The 19,453-nt window shown below is 40.3% G+C and overlaps 1 protein-coding gene across 1 annotated transcript in view; it reads left to right on the forward strand.

Moving 5' to 3' along the window:
* kat6b (K(lysine) acetyltransferase 6B) overlaps positions 1-19,453 on the forward strand; it is a 39,417-nt gene continuing 19,964 nt past the window's right edge. Inside the window, 2 exon segments of the mRNA XM_017464127.3 lie at positions 1-134; positions 6,844-7,714. Of these exon segments, the coding sequence (XP_017319616.2) occupies positions 7,094-7,714 (621 nt within the window). The 5' untranslated portion in view covers positions 1-134; positions 6,844-7,093.

The following is a 19,453-nucleotide window of genomic DNA, read 5'->3' on the forward strand; positions in this document are numbered from 1 at the left end:
TTGGGTTGTAATCAGTGTCATGTCGGATTCATGTAAACTACAACATTGTAACAAAATGGCGTCTGTTTAGTAACGCGACCGGGCAGCAGCGCAGTCACTCGTCCTCTGAAGAGCGCGCGGAGTTGGCGAGCGAGGTGTGTATGCTCACTGTAGTCTCTGTGCGCGGAGCGATGGGAACTGAAGCTTGTGCTTCTCATCATAAATTATCGATAGTCATCTGTCGGAAGTAGTCATAAAACACAGACTAATTTAGCCACCTAGCTTGCTAGCCCGCTAGCAGCCAGAGCGCCTCTTTGCTAGCAGGCTAATGTTAGCGTTGAACTACAACTATTGACTAGCTGTGTGTGTGTGGTTTAGCCAGCTGCTGCTGCTTAGCTCTGTATGGGGATGTGCTGCGCTGCTAAGCTAGCTGGCTTAATAGCACTTAGCATATTAGCACGTTCGCTAATATCGTATTATTTTCTTGAAAAAACTTGAGCGTTTTTAACACGGACTGTCTCGGGAATTTTTTTTATCATGTTCCCGAAGCGGATGCAAGAGTTGATAGGATTTTATTCATTTAGTTATTTATTTATTTTTCAGAAGACTTGACTCGTTGCAAAAGTGCAGCCAAGCTTGTTAAGTCTCGGATGATGAATGTGTGCGTGATACTTTGGTAAATAAATTGCTGGACACTTTTGATTGCTTTATTTATTTATTTCGTGGCCCCTCCACCAGTCGGTAGGGTTTATTTCGCTGTGAGCGCAGGCATCCTGACTGACTGACTGGCAGTTTGATATAAAACACTGGTTTACATGAAGCTGTGATATGGTTTTATATTGTTTTATTTATATTGGTAGCTGCTTCTTAAAGCGTGCACGAAATGCGTCGTGTAGTTTGTTGGAGACGCGCGTATTATTTCAAAAACGCATTGTTGTTGTTATGATGATATTTTTGTATTATTTATAGCCCTGACCTCCCACTTAACACTTGTTTGGTGAAGAACTTTGCTCGCCACCTGGCGCATGAATGTTAATGTTACTTGCTTGGAGTGTTTTGCCGGTATGTCTGCCATCTTACACCATCAGAGCTTGCATCTGATTTCTATAGATGTCGGAGGATTAAATCAGTCCTATTTTCTCTCGTGCTTGTTTTAGATCGCTGATAGAAGTGTGTGTGTGTGTGTGTGTTGAGAGCAGAGGAATTCTGGGGAAATTGTACAATGCGTGTCACCTGCTGGCTGCTCGCTGCACTGTTCTTCCTCCTTCATCTTATTTATTTATTTATTTATTTATTTATTTATTCACTATTTTACCCATGAAATCTTCTTTAATCATGTCTGTTCTCGCATAGATTAATGCATTGTTTACTTCTCGATGCTGAATATTTAGTCGAGTTGCTTTTGGACTCTTGTTGTTCACGTGATGTAACATCAGTGTTGTCTTTTTCTGTTGTTCATGCAGAAACGATCACTCAATCGGTCAGTACGTTTACATGGACAGCAATGTTTCGATATTAACCCGATCGAGACGATACTCGGATTAAGACACTACAGTGAAACAGCATTTTATTTTAAATTTCTGTCGTCTTTTTTTAAATTTTTTTTTTTAGTTACTTTAATCTGGCTAAAGTCATATTCGTAAAGACAAATCGAATTAAGACGTGGAGAAAATTCCTATTTTAGTCGCATTATGGACATGTACACACCGTAATCACACTATTAACGTTGTGGTAGTTTTCGCCGCATTTTGCGACAGGACACGTACACACACACGGAAGTGCTCAACCGTTTTACGGCAAACAAGAGAGCACAGCTGCGTCCAAAACCACATACTTACCTACTATATAGTAGGCGAAATACATGTACTATATAGTAGGTAAGTATGCAGTTTTGGACGTAGCCCATAGCTTCAAGCAATCGTCTATTAGCCTGTGTAGCATGACAAATAATTATCTGCACTTGAAGCTTTTGTGTAATTTAAAATGAAACCCCCAAAACTGTATACGGTGCCATAACAAAGACCAACCGTATGTTGATACGTGAAATTCTGGAGGGATGTCGGACGGCGTGGTGCGGTGACGTAATGACGTGTGCCGTTAATCAATCTATGTTCTATAACATATAAAATGGGAACATGTAAGGAATATTCTAAAAGTAACTCATGTATACACCTTAATCACTGTATTGTCTTATTCAGAATAAGGTCAATAATTAGATTATTGCTGTCCATGTAAACAGTCACTCTGGTCATTCTTAACCCTGTTGCACTGGTCCAGCTAGTTTCAAACGCGTGTATGTGTTTCCTTTTCTTTTCCCCCTGTATGGAAGCAATATTGATATCAAGACAGGATTGTTTCCCCAGGTGCCATGGTTAATCACTTGCAGTCAAAATATTTCAAATAAAGATCTCAGAACAGTGTATCGCATACTCGTTTATCACAATATATAGATGTGATATCGTCCAACCTGTTTTTCTTTAAATGAGACCTTCGTTCTCCCATGTTTGTCATTTCTTGAGAAACAGCTCATTCACAGGAAACGAATGGCGTACAACCTACAGAATCTAAGACCAACATTAAGCAGATTAAAAGATATTCTTTAACTTAACGTTATTTAATATAAAATCAGCAAACTCAATCAAATTCGGAGGAATTTGCTGGGGTTTTAAAAAAAAAAAAAAAAAAAGACTGCTGATTTGGCCCATGACACATCACGTGACGTCATCAAAATGCACGTTCAGTCAAAGCCCTGTTCGATTCACGTGCGCTGAACACGAGTACAGCGAAAAGGTCTCGTTTACCAACAAATGTGAGACCGTGCAAAACAATTTTGTAGAATTGCAATTTAACCAATTCAAGTAGTTTTCAGCAAAAAAACAAATGGCACAAACGCAAAACATCAAGCATTTTTGACCAGCAATCACAAAATAACTGCAAAACCCTGTACGGACTAGTGTAGGCGTAATTGTTGACATGCTCATGTTTTTATTTGATGTTTATGGAAGGAGTCTCTGGAGTCTGTACTTTGTAATGGTCAGTATGTTCTCCACCGCGGGACAATTTTCGAGACAGAGGTTAATTTTTTTGTCGTCTTAACGTCAAGCTAGAGAAAAAATGTTCTATGTGCTGTGACGTAACTAATCACAGTACCTGCTCTTGCGGCTGCTCGGCAACATTAAACGTAGCTATTACTGGTTAAAAGGTATGATTTGTTGTTTGTGAATACGTTTAAAATGTAGTCATTGGCAAATCCCTGTGTTACAAAGAGGAAGAAAACACTGTGGCATGCCGTTATAGGAAACTAATCCACTTTGAGCTTGGTTTATTTTCCCAAAACAGCACGCCCCATTGTGTTTTATTCCTTACCGGAAGTTAGATGGCTTTACGCTGTACGGTTTTGTCACAGCACAAAGATCTTTTCTTGTGAGTTGGGCTCGGTGGTCTTAGCTACTGATAAAAGAAGGTTTTTTTCCCCCTCCTTACCTCAAGGTCCGTTTACCTCAAGAATGTTTCTGTTGATGTCACGCCCCTTTTCTGCACGAGCCCAGATCTGGCTGATTGATGATGTAAGTGGAACATAGTCATGTTCTTTAATCACAGATCTCTCATTAGATGTTCTTCATCATATTATCGGACACGGAGAGCACGTGTTCTCACGCAGCCCGTTGTTCTATATTTCGGCTGAGGCTTTATTAGGATCATTTCCTACAGTAATGAGGAATAATCCGTTTTATTTACATTGCAATAACACAAACGTGGGCTTTTCAGTTATGATGGTGCGATCGTGCGGGTGAAACACTTTATAGTGTTTGTATTAGGTTAGTCCTGTTTCTTTCTGTCTGTATGGATCTCTGAGTACGTGTGGAAACGACCTTTTAATACATGTTATTGGCTCCCTGTGCACCAGGAGGTTGGATCAATGTCCGTGAGGCTGCCAATGCACTTGCATCTAGACTCAAGGTTTCTGAAATAAAATGCTTTAAATAGATGTGTGTGTGTATGTGTGTTTAATTTGATGTGCTATACAGCCCCTCTAAGAGTAAATGAACACATTGAGAAAATCTGCCTGAAGTTTCTCAGAATCGGTTTAATGATAACGGCTGTTGGTGGAAGTGTAACATCTGGCGCTGGTGCTGCAGAACAGGTAGCGCTGTCAGCCGAGTCACTCACAAGAGACCGTAGCTACCCGATAGTAGCTCCTGAATAGTTCTTGATATATGATCAGGGACATCATGCAGTCAGACTGTTTAACCCAGTCCTGTGTGTGGAACAGGAAAAGTTTGTCATTGGTACTAAAAGGTGAGCCGTGGAAAAAGTCGAACTGAAAGTTTGACGTTCTGCCAGGATGGTTTTATTGTTTGTTTTTTGTTTGTTTGTTTTTGTTTTGTTTGTTTTTTGTTGTTGTTTTTTTCCTTCCTTCTTGGGGGGGGCGAATCAAGTAATGCCATCAGTAGTCAGTTGTGTGCATTTTAATCTTGTGATCATTTTATTGCCTCCTTACAGGCATTTGATGTCCATTTTGTTTGTGTGTCTCAGACTTTTGTTTTCCGAGGTCTGAGTGTGGCTGGTGTGTTAATTTTCAGCCACACGTTTGTTCATTGGTCCTGTGAGTTTCTCACGCCGTGCTGTTTTTATTTGCTGTATTTACGACACGCCTTTGTAACCAAATTACTGAAGTTGATCAGGAAGTGTAAAGAAAAAGTTAAAGTGCACTCTTTCATTGGAGCTCGTCAAAAAAAGTGACTTATTTCTCTTTTACAAAACTTCCAAATCTTCTCTCCGTTTAGTTTCGTGCTCGTCACAGCACACTGTTTCTGTGCTTATTCCAGATTACCGTCTTCTTTTGCTTTGTTGTCGGCAACCACTTTCAGTTGATTTCTTTTATAACTTTAGCCATTGGAGTTTTAATAGTCAGTGCAACATTTCAGTTTCCTAGTATCAATATTTATTTATTTATTTATTTATTTATTTCATTTAAATTTTTTTGAAAGTTTGTTAGACCTTTTAGTGTGACATTCAGCTCGATTAGATTTGAACTTACTAATAACAAGTTACAGGGTGTCCCAAAAGTTTCCATACATATGGGAAATTAACAATTTATAGCAAAATGTCTTCCAAAATTGTTCATATTTAGTCTATATTATATATATATTTTTTTACAGTTGGCCTTTAAGAATGCATGTGACAAAGGAAGAACGTATTGAAATTAAACTGTCACAAGGTTGTGATGGACTTTAACAGGAAACATGGCAAGCACTTCACACACGACGCTGCTGACAAACTTAACAAATTCAAAAAGACTGGAAGTGTTGCGGACTGACCGAGACGTGGACGTCCACGAACAGCCGCTGATGAAGGCACAGAGTGGTACTGGCAAACCTAGTCCCCTGTGTGTGGAGATTTTTGGGACGCCCTGTGTTTAAAAAGCTCTGTTGTTCATTATATATTGGGGTGACGCATGATCAAACCGTTAGCTAGACCACCAAGCAAGTAACGGCTACAATATGCGGCCCAGTGCCCTGTTTTAGTCTGTGTTTCGGTATAGCATGATAGTTGAGCACATTAATGTAGACAAGCCAAAAAAATAGATGAGTGTATGGTTTCCTAGTGTGAGGACGAATCTGCGTAGCCATGTCCGGACCATCTTCTATGCAGCGTATGCAACTTTTGGCAAAAAAGATTTCAGAAAAGTGTATAGGTCAGCATTCCGCTATGACCTGTGGTGTTCTGTTATCGAATCACGCACAGATATCCAAGATGGATAGTGTTTAAATTTTCTAACAACTTGTTTAACTTTGAAGTGACTGTATGTAATAAGCAGGGAGGAGCGTTACGTGACCGCTTTGCATTCCATTTCACCTTGTTCAGTTGTATCAATGATTCTGATTTAGAAAAGATGTCATCCATGTGATACCTTGTGATATCCAAGTCTGTCATCCTTGTGCGCTAGTTAATCCACCTAGTAAAAACTGTTAACTAGACCCTCGGCTGATGCGTGTAGTGCAGCGGGATTCAGAACGAGTAGCTCATGCTGAAGTTACAGTATTGAGACGCATCACGCCGCGAAGCGTGTTTCGTTTAAACATGCACACCATTTTGAAAACTTGAGGTTTGCAAAAAGTCACTAGGGAGTAGGGTTTATTCTTTCTGTTGTTACTGATCTAACTTGTCCTCCAGGCAACTGCAAATGAAAAATAAATAGCCTGGACACAAAATCTGCTTGTCTCAGGTGCCTGGGCTACTGATTTTTATCTACTCCAGTGTATCCCACAGCTTTTTGGAGACTAGACCGTTTGATTTTTGCCCAACTGTTGGTGAGGGCCCAGGGCATGTTGGGACTCATTTTGAGACAGGTAGCTGAATGAGATACTTGTACAGGTAGTGCTCAACGTGGTTGGATAAGCGTGAAACCAGTAACACATTAAATTGGCTACGTGTGTATATATACTTATTAGTCAAATCAAAATTCCAAAGCACAATTTCCTTCACTGTAGTAGTACAGCTTGGGTGTCCAGTTCAGCCGCTAGTGTTTTGACTCGTGACCTGAACTCATCCAAACTCATGAGTTTGAATTCACTTTTGCTTCTCTGTCTAAATCATTGCCGAACCCTAGTGACTTTGTCTTTGGCCTTGATGCTTCGCTGTTGATGGTTCAGTTGTAATCTGGTAATCTGTGCAAGTGGTCTGAGTGATCAAGTCACCAGATGCCTTGAACCCTGTTCAGACTTGTATTTAGCACTGTCTACTTAAGACAGTTGTTCATACCAGGTCTGAATGGAGCCTAATGTATGCATACATGTTTGTTTTTGTTTGATTGTAAAGCTGTTTTTTTTTTCTTTCTTTCTTTCTTTCCCTGTTTTTCAGGTTCGACTCGTGAAGTTTGCAAGGATTTTGCAAGGAAAAACTTTGCCTGGATTTACCGAGTTATATTTTTGACTGTCTCTTGAGGAAATTTTGAGGAAATGTAGAGACAACCTGGCATAAGGAGTTGTCAGTAATCTTGCACACCATGGTGTACTGATGGCTGACTTTTGCTTCTGGATGCATATTGTTTGCTCATAAAAATAAGGAATGTATTCATGGATTATGCCTTAATACACCAAATAATTTCACCATGGTGAAACTGGCCAATCCCCTGTACACAGAGTGGATTCTTGAGGCTATTCAGAAGATCAAAAGGCAGAAGCAGCGGCCTTCGGAGGAGCGAATTTGCCATGCTGTATCAACTTTGCACGGACTAGACAAGAGTACTGTACTGCAGCAGTTGGAGCTTGCTGTAAAGGATGGATCCATCCTTAAGGTCACTAGCAAAGGTTGCGCTTCATACAAAGATCCGGATAACCCAGGGAGGATTGCGGCGATCAGGCCTTTAGGCCCGGTTCCCTCATCGGCAGGATCTGTGGTACCTGCAGGAGATCTGCGACATCTGGATTGGAATAAGGTCCTCAGGAGGGCTATTGAGGGCCTGGGTGTCCCTGCAGGCTCATCACTGAGGAACATAGAGCGCTTCTTAAGGAGCCAGGATGACCTGGAGAACGTGGTGGCTAATCCCAGGTTCCAGCAGAGGCTGAGGCTGGCTGCTAAGCGTGCCGTGAATAACGGGAGGCTGCTGAAGGATGGGCCGCTTTACAGGATGAGAAACGGCAGTGCAGGCGGGAAGACCGGCTTCAGGAGCAGCACTGGACTGGCACTGGACCTCCCACCTGTAACGCTTCTACCACATGAGAGAGAGCAGGTATGGATATTGCATATGATGCTGGCTGTTGCATGAGACATTTTTGTGTAAAACATTTTTGACTCCATAGAAGTATATTGTAGTGGTGGATATAGTAGTCCATCAAGCTTCAGGAAATGAGGTGACGAGTATTGGGTAATGCATGTGCCCAAGGGTCTTGGTTCCAGTGTTTGTCTGCAAATTGTACTGTTTTTCTTTCTTGAACATACCTAAATCAGTGAGTTTTATAATTAGCTGAAGATTTGAGTATCGAGTTTGAAATGTGCAGAGCACGTGGTCTGGAATTGAGCACCACTGTGCTAAGTGATGGTTATATTTGTTGACCTTCAAATCCATGAAGTTGTTGGTGCCTCAGCGGAACACTAACTGTAAATGTAACACAAGTTGTTGTATTTGAACAGGAGCACTAATTGTGGAACCCTAACGGGCGCAGCTACATGTCTCTGGCCAAGTTTGTGCTTTTGGAGACGACTAGCAAGCGTTAGGACAAAAAAGTGTAGCCTAATGGTTTGGTTGGGTTTCATTTCATGTTCATGGTCTGGTTTTTGGCCTGGTCTAGTCGACCAGTATGTAAATTTTTAATTTTTTTTTGTCATAAGATGATGTACGGATGTAAGGATGCATTGATCTGATATGCATCTGGAAACGCTCAGATTAGGCGTATTCTGATCCAATCTATGTTTTCTAATGTGAAACGCATGACGTTAATTGAGAGCGATGTAGGGAATTTGGTTCGATTGCTATGAGGATCTAAGTATGGGGGTTTGTATTCAGTTTGTATGATGCTCAGAGCTTTTGATCTATGGAAAGTAAGCTTTTGGAAGTCCTAGCAAGTGAAAAGCGGTGTGTGTCTCATCTACCTGCTGCTTTATTGAGAAATTAAAAATTGTAGTAACTCATTATTCATTAGGCTATAATTATTAGGCTTATAATTTTCCTTCATTTAATATTGCCAAGGTGATCATTTCAGTGTTTTTTTTTTTTTTGTGTGCTTAATTTAGACGGGTCTTAAGTTCAGTAAGGAAAAGTTTGACTAGTCTAATATTGCTTAAATATGCAGAATGGATTTGTCAAACTGTGGTTAAAGGTGTAGTCGTTTCCTTCTACATTAAACTGCTCAGAACGTCAGGGGATTGTTATTTAAAGCTTTTCTGATCTTGCTGGTCATTTAAGTCGTGTTTAGCCTGGCCCTGGCTCTTAGTGCTCATTTTTTTGCCATGGGTTACTAACAATGGGAGGCCATTTGGTAATCAAATCTTGAAGCACATTCCCTCGTCTGCTCCTTGTTGAGTTGTTCGTTGAAAGCAAAAGCTTTTGGTTTCCAGGCGCGGGGGCTTGACTGTTGCTAAGCGATGTGTTTTTCATTGACACTAGGACATGATAGCATAGTGCCAGTCTTCTCTTTTTTTTTTTTTTTTATTTCCTCTCTCTCTCTCTCTCCCCCCACAATCAGGGAGAAGGTCTGCCATCTCGCAGATGGTTTAGGGAGCCAGCACTGGTGGGCCGGCCACTGATTAGCTCAATGCGTTAAAAGGGCTCTTTTGTTGTTAATTGTGTGCTTGGGGACTGGTCAGTGTGCAGCTGCTCCAAGCCTCTTTATCATATGCTGCTAGGGGTTAACATTTGAGAAAGGAGAGAGGCCAAACCTGGCCTCTTTTGTGCCATTTGCTGGCAGGATCAGATTTTGTAGTGATGAAGGTATATTAGATCTCCTGGCTGGTTTCCTTTTAGACATTCTTAAAACTCCTTGCATGAAACGCAGTAATTGAATGAAGGTCTGTTAAAGTAAAGCTGATTATATCAGTTTTGGGGGGGAAGTGTTATTTATTTATTTTATTTTTTTTTGTAGAGAGTGCTGGGCCACTGATTTACAGCTGTGGCTACCATAATAGCTCTACTTGTTACACAATGCATTATTGAAGCTTAGGCATCAAGTAATCAGATTTCTGGCAAGCATGAGCAGACTGGAGGTCTAGACCTGAATCATGTTGACAAAAGAGAGTTCTGAATTCCCAGTACAGCTTATTACATCAGCTGTTTATTTTCTTTATGTAGTATCGCTCTCACTTTTGTACCTAGCTGCGTGTCTGTTAAAATATCATGTCCTTACATAATTATTTACACTCTCAAAAGCATACATCTCTTTCACAAGTATGCAAAACAGCAACACGTGAAGACGGGTTTGTTTCACACGCTGCCAGCACTACATCATTGTGCTATCCATCCAATTAAACAGTATGGAGAGTGGAAATCATTTCAGACAGTCAGTCACCAGACTTATTTTAATCGGATGGAAGTAACTTAAGATGCGTTTCTTTTTACACAATCGCACGTTGTACACAGAGTGTGCATACAATAGAACAGAAATCTGTCACTGACAGATTTGTTTTATCTGGGGGGGCAGATTTGAGAGTGGATTTGTTCTTGGTGCTGTTAAATGACTACTTCTAATAGCAAAAGAAGTGGAGTCAATTAGTAATAGCTGATCAGCACCTTCTTTAGTAATGAGCTATGACTGAGTTGGTGATCAGTCAGTTGCCTTTTTATTTATTTATTTATTTATTTTTTACTACGAACATGAACCCAGGACTATTTGTTTCCTGTCTGAGTGTGTATGTAACTCTACCCATGAAAGTAGGAGGTGTTTCTCTGGAGGTTATCGGATAGTGGCTTGATAAGCTGCAAATACTACTCAAATTTCATATGGAAATGAAACTGTATATAATTTTGCCAATCAAATTTAGTGTGGTTTGCGTAGTGGTTTATATAATGACCGTATTGAGGATTATGGATAACTTCCCATACTGAGGATCACTTTCTAATAGAAACGTGCTACAATGTAGCTCGTTGGTTGTTCCTTCATCAGTGGACGTTCGTGGACGTCCAATTCTAGGTTCCGGTCTTTTAATGGCTGTTGAATAGTTTTGGATTGTACGTGGCTTTAACGCACAGTTGTTGAAAGCAGTGTCATGTTTTTATTTTAAGACCGTTATTTCTGTAACGTTTGATCTCCACACACTCCATTAAAGTTTTAAATTGTTTTCTTCAGGAACATAAACCACAAAGACTGCTTAAACCATATGATTAAACACATTGCTATGATCTTAAAACGTGTCGTGTGGCTAAAGATCGGCATGTCCGGCTTGTGGTGTGCACTTGAGATACTGGAGATATTCTACAGAATGCTCATAAATATTAGTACACGTGGGATGCGGTAGAAGGTTTTGTAAGCACCCCGAGTAGGATTAATGGACGAACGTTAAGAGTTCTTTCTGCTAATAAAGCCTAAACGTGGACTTGAATAGTAGATAAACCAGTGTAGGTATGGCTTTGTCATTTAAAATCATTATTGCGCAGCTCTAAAGGTAATGATTCTGTGTTTAAACCAGTTTAAACCCCACATTTGCATTCTCCGGCTCGGAGACTTTTGACATCTTTTGGGTTTCACACATTGACTGCCATTTTCACTTTGTTTCAGTTTGTAAGGTTTAACTTACACTTGTACATTTACCTCTTGGATTACTGATGGAGGCAGCTGGATATTTATTTATTTTTTGTAAACGTTTGTATTTTGTCCTTGTTGTTCATGGAATTAAGTTTGGAATAAACTATCCATCGCTATTGAATCCTGAGCAAGAGGTTGGCTTTTTTTTTTTTTTTTTTTTTTTAGTTTGTTGTTTTTTCTCTTCCCTCTTTTTCATATGCGCTCCTAAACTCGATCACGTTAAGTGTGTATGTGTAACGTATGTATTAGCTTTCAGACAGTAAGTGACATTTCCCTTTACTTAGACTAGAACAGAAAACCTTAAACTCATTTCTAATGGAAGCCTAGCAGCAGGTGTTGTGTAAATCATTTAATATAAACAGTTTTACGGAATTAAACTCTAAAGCCTTAAACTCTAACAGTAAAGGTCTAACAGTAAATATCGTAAGCTGTTCTTATGTAGTTTTGTTATAAATAAATAAATTATTTAACACTAGTGCGTGATAGTTAAACAATTCCTGTTTCTTACAATTTTTGTGCAGTCCATCAGGTGGAAACTTGGGAATTTCATTGCTTACTTCATGGTTACGCACAACCACAAATTAGGCTGATCTCAAAGTTATTATTGAGCCTTGTTAATAAAACCTGTGTTTCATGTATATTTCAAACAGATTACAGCAAAAACGTACACACAATCCACTCTGATCTATATGGAAGCTATAACCACAATACACATACAAAACAATATAATACAAGTATAAAACACAAAAGTTGTCCACAAAAGTTTGTCACTTGTTCCCACTGATAAAAAGGCAGAGAAAGAGATCTTTGTTGATGAACGGTTCATTAACAGAGAAGGATTTGATGGTTACTTGTACTGACAAATCTCAAACATCAGTTAGTGAGGGTAAACAGGGCCAAAGTAAACTTACTTTGCGTCCCACATAAAACTCTGCGTTGTTTTTCTTAGCTTAATTGAAATTCCAAGATTCTAGAGCAGATAGAAGACTGGGACTGTGCCCAGATGATGTTCTGGCTCCATCGCAGCTATAGTCCCAGCAATAAATGGTATCAACCGTATGAAGCATGGGAATGTCTCATGGCTGACTGTGAGAGAGGAATGTAGAGCAGATACGCTCTCTTCCTGACCCGGGTCTTGTCCCATTACATTTTCCAACAGCTCCATTAGCTCATCCAAGCCTCAACAGCACAAGAATTAACAAGGTCTGGAGGCCTATTACATTACCATTACTTGATCCAGGTTACTCTGGCTGAGGATAAAGCACACTATTGTATTAGATGCTCAAGCCAGTTTAGTGACATTAACACCGATTTCACAATCTGTAACTGGGGCTCCCTTTCTCTTCAACACATTACAGAATTTTTACATCAGAATAGTAAAAAGAAATGCAATTATGGAACAGTGCTGATGCAGGAAGTAAAACGGCTTCATTTACACAGACGTTTTTCTTAATACTAAAAGGAGTGCCATCCTTATGATGCTCCTGTCACGTAACAAGCCTGATGAGTAGAAAGCAGTTCTGCCTTGAACAGGCTTTGCACACTAACTAATTTGTTCTCAGTCACTCATCATCATGGGGAAAAGATAAAGTATAGCACCATCAGAAATAATCGCTGACGAACAATTTACAAACCCAGTTCTGAAAAATGTTGGGACAGTATTGAAAATGCTAATAAAAACAAGAGAATTAATTTCTAAATGTACTTTGACTTGTATTTAAACAAAAAAATGTACAAGACATGTTTTACCTAATCAACTGCATCTCCCCCCCCCCCCAATGATAAACGTATATTTTGAAATTGAAGCATGCAACACGTTCCAAAAAACTTGGGACAGGGCAATTTAGGACTAATAGTGACGTGACCGGTTGAAATAAGAAGGTGATGTGAAACAGGTGAAGCAATGGTCTAATCATAGTATATAAGAAGCCTTCAAAAAGACCTAGTCCTTCAAGAGCAAGGATGGGACAAGGCTTGCCAAGCTGCCAACAGATGCATCAGCGAATAATCCAACACTTTGAGAACAACATTCCCCAAAGACACAATTTCACCTTCTATAGTGCACAATATAATTAAAAGATTCGAGGAATCCGGTCAAATCTCTGTGCGTAAAGGGTAAGGCCGAAACCACTTCTGAATGCACATGAGCTCCGATCCCTCAGACGTCACTGTCTAAAAACCGTCATGAGTGTATGATGGATATCCTGATGTGGACTTGGGAATACTGTGGTAAATCTTTCAGTCAACACCATTCACCGCTGTATCCACAGATGCAAGTTGAGGCTTTACTATTCAAAGCAGAAGCCATACATCAACACTGTCCAGAAGCGCCGCTGACTTCTCTGGGCTCGGCCTCATCTGAGATGGACAGTAACACAGTGGAATTGTGTTTTGTGGTCCGATGAGTCAACATTTTACATTACAACATTTGGCAGATGCCCTTTTCCAGAGCGAATTAGAATTATCTTGTTTATACAACTGAGCTGTTGAGGGTTAAGGCCTTGCTCAAGGGCCCAACAGTGGCAGCTTGGCAGTGCTGGGATTTGAACTCGCAACCTGCCAATCAACATCTTGACCACTGAGCTACCACTTTCCCTTTCAAATAGTTTTTGGACAAAACAGACGTCATGTTTTCCGGGCCAAAGGGGAAAAGGACCATCCAAGCTGTTATCAGCATCAGGTCCAAAAGCCAGTGTCTGTCATGGTAAGGGGGTGTGTCCGTGCCCATGGCGTTTGTAACTTGCACATCTGTGAGGGCAACATTAATGCATAAACATATGTACACATTTTGGAGCAACATCTGCTGCCATCCAGAGCAGGACAACGCCGAACCACATTCTGCCCGGATTACAAGCGCATGGTTGTGTAAGCAGAGAGTTCGGGTGCTAGCATGGCCTGCCTGCAGTTCTGACCTGTCTCCGATTGAGAATGTGTGGCGCATTATGAAGCTCAAAACAAGGCCTTTGTTGCCTTGTACAGTTTTGCAGCTGAAGAAATGCATAAAGGATAAATGGGGGAAAATTTCGCTTGCTAAACTTAACCAACTGGTGTATTCATTCCCAAACACTAAAGTGTTATTAAAAGAAAAGATGATGCTACACAGTGGTAAACAGTCAACTGTCCCAACTTTTTTGTATCAAGTGTGTTGCATTCTTCAGATTTGAAATGAGTGTATATTTTCAAAAATAAATTAAATTCACAAATTAAAACATTAATGTGTTTTCAGTACAGTACAGGGTGAATTGAATTTTCAAATGACTTTTTGTTTTTATGCATTTTCCGTACTGTCCCAACTTTTTCAGATTTGGGGTTGTACACATTTGGGACATACACTGAACTGAGCAAAGTATGAAAACCAGTTCACTCTAAACCTGCTCGTAATGGCTGTTTTAGAGCAGCTGATAAGGGAGTCAATACATATTACACATTCTGTAGAGAAGTTTCATATGAGTGTAGGTATTTAAAAAATACTCTCTGAAGAGTGTGTGTGTGTGTGTGTGTGTGTGTGTGTGTGTGTGTGTGTGTGTGTGTGTGTGTGTGTGTGTGTGTTCCTGAGTTTAGAGTTGTATGGTAAGGGTTTTGGTTTGTTTGTTGTTTTGTTTTTTTTGCCATGGAGCACACAGAAAAACCAGTGAATGCATACCCATGAAACTTTCACTTTTTAACTTGTTTTTGAATAAGTGCCCTAAAATACTTGCACCTGGATCAGCTAGCTGATATTTTGTTTAAAATGTTTAATAAATGATTTTTACTGTGTTATTTTCACATTGTCTACAATGTTGCATTAGTAGTAGTAGCTTATAGATTCTTTACGTTTTGGCAGCTGTGAGCTTTATTTATTTATATATCTATATCTATCTATCTATCTATCTATCTATTTATTTTAAACCCCCCCCCCCCCACTCAGTAGCTATTTAATGTGGCAAAGAGACCTGATTCAATCAGTTCACTGAATAATGCAAAATCGCATGTTCCACCAGAATCTCGCAACAACTGTTATAAAGCCTGAGATGTTTGCACCCACAACAAAACTTAATGACAGCAAGTCTCCAAACCCCCCACAAAAGATCTTTTGAAGTTGCAACATGGCCTCGGCGTTGCCCAACGTTTCTAACCTCTGCTAACTTTGTGGAAATATTTGGCTGCTGCAGGAGCAAAAAATACTCCTATGAGGAGTAACCTTTCTCAGACATTGATTAAGCCACCATTACGAATGTATCGTAGCCAGCATATCCGCTGACTTTTCATTCGCTGAGCACGGAGAGACGGGCAGAGTGTAGAGCCATCTGCTGTGTGAAAAGCTTTTTAATCAACCTGAAATGTGTTTCTCAAGTAAATGTCAGTGGTATACTACACGGGTCAAATTTTGGACTTTTGTACTTGTACTCCTAAATCCAAATTTTACTCATATTTTTAAAAAGAAATCAAGAGCAAACGTAAGCAGATCATTCATGATGTAGAGCCCTATTCAAAACCTAAATAAAACCTGTCTTAAGAGCTTGCCCCAATGCATTCGTTCCCCCACCTTTCATACCTTTTTGATTGTTCTTGATGGCCAGCATAGAAAGTTGTCTCTACGTCTGCCTTAAAGTGTTTCTCGACATGACCGAGCTTGCGAATGTTTACTTTTAAGACATTTAACCAACAAGGCATAACATCCTGCTATTGAAATGGACTGAACTGTTAAAATGGCATTAAAGTCTTTAAACAGGTCTGTTTTTGTTTTTCACTCATGCTCAGGAAGCTCCTTATCCGTATTCCTGTCACAAAAGTTTTGCTCTCTAGAGATTTTATAAAGATATGTAGAGATGGATCCACTGACGTACGCCATGCTATGAAAGCCTTCAGTGTTTGCTGAGACAATACAGAAGATACCTCAGTACGACAGGACACGACTTGTCTTAAAAGCAAGATGGCAGCCTGCTTTGAGGTCTCGCATAACTTAGCAACAGACGTGTGCAAAGAATCGTCATGGTTACCAAGAGGAAGTCCGTGAAGGCACGGGACTGGGAATCGGCCCCGACCCAGAGGTCTGAATGTGCAGGATGTATTTTTGCACGTATAGCGTAAGAGTTCATTACGTCTGTGGGGTTTCATGCCGTTCCTGGACGTACTACTAACGAAGAATATTTCTTTCAACGATCTGTGTAAAATAAACTGCCATTCCCTTCGATTGCTCCACAGAGTGGAGGCAAAGTCACATTACTAGCGTATGGGCACAAACTAATGTCAGGGAGGCCCTGGGAAAAATCTAAAGCAACACGTATACCAGGACAAAATCGTGGCTCTCACGGCAGAGGAACTATTTCGGCTCCTGATGAAGAGCAGCATAAGCTCCGCAGCTCTTTACTAATTGAGCCCAGGTCAGTTAGAAGCAGTCTGAGGTGGCCGGGAGAAAACCCGCTTAACTAGACAACATGACAACAATAGGTTAAATATTTCTGCACTTTTCTGCCTGCAGATCGTTTCCATTTCTGTTAAATTCTTTATGTAATAATGTCACTTCCTGACGCAGCCTGCGGTCACTTAAGTTTTCCTGTGTTGGTTTGAAAGAAGTTTCCATGAAGACTTTTATGTACATCTCAAACAATAAACATATGGATCACGTCTCACATTTGTTTGCCACCAGATCAGTTTCTCGCATCAGTGTCTAATAAAGCCACAGTATGTAGTGCTACTATTCATTCAATATGCCCCGTCACCGCTTTCCTCTTTTTGGTCTTTTTGTGAAGTTTGCACTGTGTATGAACGTCCAGCAGTTGTTAGCACCAAGGGCTGCGTGTCTGTCTCCATCATTAGTTATCAGACTTCTGTATTCATAGTGTTCAGACCTCTGCTTTAATTCCCTCTTCAGTGCAGCAGCTGTGAAATCTTCCTTCTCTTCTGTAGTGTCGTTATAAAAGCTTGGGTTTAATAATAGACCAATGTAAAAATCAATGATGCACCATTTTCCCCCTAAACAGCTCTTCAGTTTGTGATTGCTGCGTGGATCGGAGATCGTTGGTTTGATGTGATGCCTGAAACGGAATAGCCTGCTCACTGAAATGCTAAAGTTGCTTTCGTAGTGCTGCTAAACCATGAATAGGAACTAGGGCTGAGCTGATTTAGTTGACCAAACTGACCATGTTGATTTTATGAAAATATATCTGCATGGCTTTTTATTGTCCCTGCGTTCTTTACTTAACTAACAACAAAAACCTAAGGGGAACGCTCACAGGCCTTTATTTATATGTCGAGTGTAACGTGTTGCTGAAGCTGTTGTGGGTTGTGTGCTATAGGGTATATAATGTGGGTAAATTATTACTATTCAATTTGAAATTATTATAAAGTTTAATTATAATAAATCTATCAAATGGGGCACCAGTCCAATGGACAAAATAATCTGTCGTATGAGAAACGACTTAATGGTGGTTGTATCACCGAGATTAGAAACAGTAATTTGTTCGTTTTTGACGAGTGAAAATCAAGCAGATGTAAAACATAGTTAGTCATAAGAAAGGTGTGGATTAATATATTATGCAAAATATATGGTAATGTAAAATGTGTATAAATGCAGTGGAAGTAATTGATGGACCGTTGGATAATGAGTGGAATGAAGCTTAAAGGCAGATACACTGTTAAGAACTTATCTGAAATGGGCAAAAGAGTGGATCTACTTACCGTAGTAATATTCCGGCTAAATGTCCCTGCCAGTAGTTTAAGAAGGTACGTCGGGTAGCTTTATCATTAGGCTCTGATGACGTCTCGATGGTGGTTCTGAACTGTGAAGGCACTTCAGTCTAGTCAGCTGTTGCATCAGTGGAGGATCGCAGAGAAAGCGTCCTCAGTGAGGCACAACGCAGCAGAGATCCTGCTGAACTTCTAGGCGTAGCGATGCATCTGTTTCTCCAGGGATCGTGGAGGAAGGCTTGTGATTCTGTCTACGGCAGCTTTCAGCGCAAATCACGCAGAAGGTCCAACCGTAACCGTAGTTTAGCTAGCTTTTTCCTGGGATCATGGACTTTGTTACTTTGTAAGAACAGTTGCACAGTGCTTCACAAAGGGCCGAAGTTTTTCTGTGTCTGTCTTGCAGCAGTAGAGACGTGGCTGAGATCCAGGCGAAATCGGACAGAATTAAGAGTTGAAAACACCGACTCCTATGATCAGATATCTAGGTGGATGGAAAAAAGTCCATCTCGCCGATGTTTGTGAGTTTATGGACTTTGTAATGTGTGCTGTGGCAGGTTGGTGTTCCTGTCCCTCCTCATCCAGTGCTGCTGATTGGTTGTTGTTTAAATGGTCAATAGCATTTAGCTTACCTCACAGCCCGGGCTAAGCCGTGCTTGATAGTTAGTATCATGGATTCGAGCCTGCCTGTCACAAATACCTACTTCTTCAACGAGAATGAATTCAAGCAATTTCCTTCTTAAACAATTTGCAGTTGGAAAACTGAATAAAACATTTACGTTCGAACAGCCAAAGACACATTTTTGACCTATGCTTACTGATATGATTTCTCTCACTCAGTAACTGCCACGTCGGCAAGGCGATTTTGATCATTTTTGGGGGCGATACACTTCTAGAGAGCTTTTGATTGGACAGAAAATCTAACGAGACAGAATCTGAAGTGTAGAGTGATGTCATCAAAATTGTTGATCCGTATCGGTGGAAGAGAGCGACTGTAGATTTTGCATGCACAGGTCTTCTACATGCGAATGTCATTGTTTGAGCACACTAGCCTCTAGATAACCTAAGGCTAACAAAGTTGTACTAAAATCCATAAATCTTCCATTTTAATTTCATGTGTTCATGGGTACATTAAGTGGTGGTGGAAACCTGGGGTGGTGCAAGCAGGATTCATTTTACAACGTGTGTGACACCAAACATGACCTAGTTGTTGAGTTCCCTGTGCCTTTGAGAAAAGACTGTTGGATTACATATTCACGGAGCATGTAATTGTCACCCAATTGACACAGTATATGAAAAAGATGGGTATGAAGGTCTTACAGTTTTCCCATTTGTTGTCCTGGTATAGTTTGCGTTCCATAGGAAATGTCATACTTTAGGTGTTCTATTACTGGCAAAGTTCCTACAGGTTTTCTGTTGTTTATTTGCACCATATGCGCAGGACTGTTATCACAAATGTAAAGAGCTATGCCTTTAAACACTGTTAAGATACATTTTCCTTTTGAATAGACTCAAGAAACAGACTAACAATTTAACTTGCATCGCATCGGTTTCTCACATTATAACTA

This window comes from Ictalurus punctatus, chromosome 3 (genome assembly GCF_001660625.3).
Source record: "Ictalurus punctatus breed USDA103 chromosome 3, Coco_2.0, whole genome shotgun sequence".
NCBI classification, from domain to species: domain Eukaryota; kingdom Metazoa; phylum Chordata; class Actinopteri; order Siluriformes; family Ictaluridae; genus Ictalurus; species Ictalurus punctatus.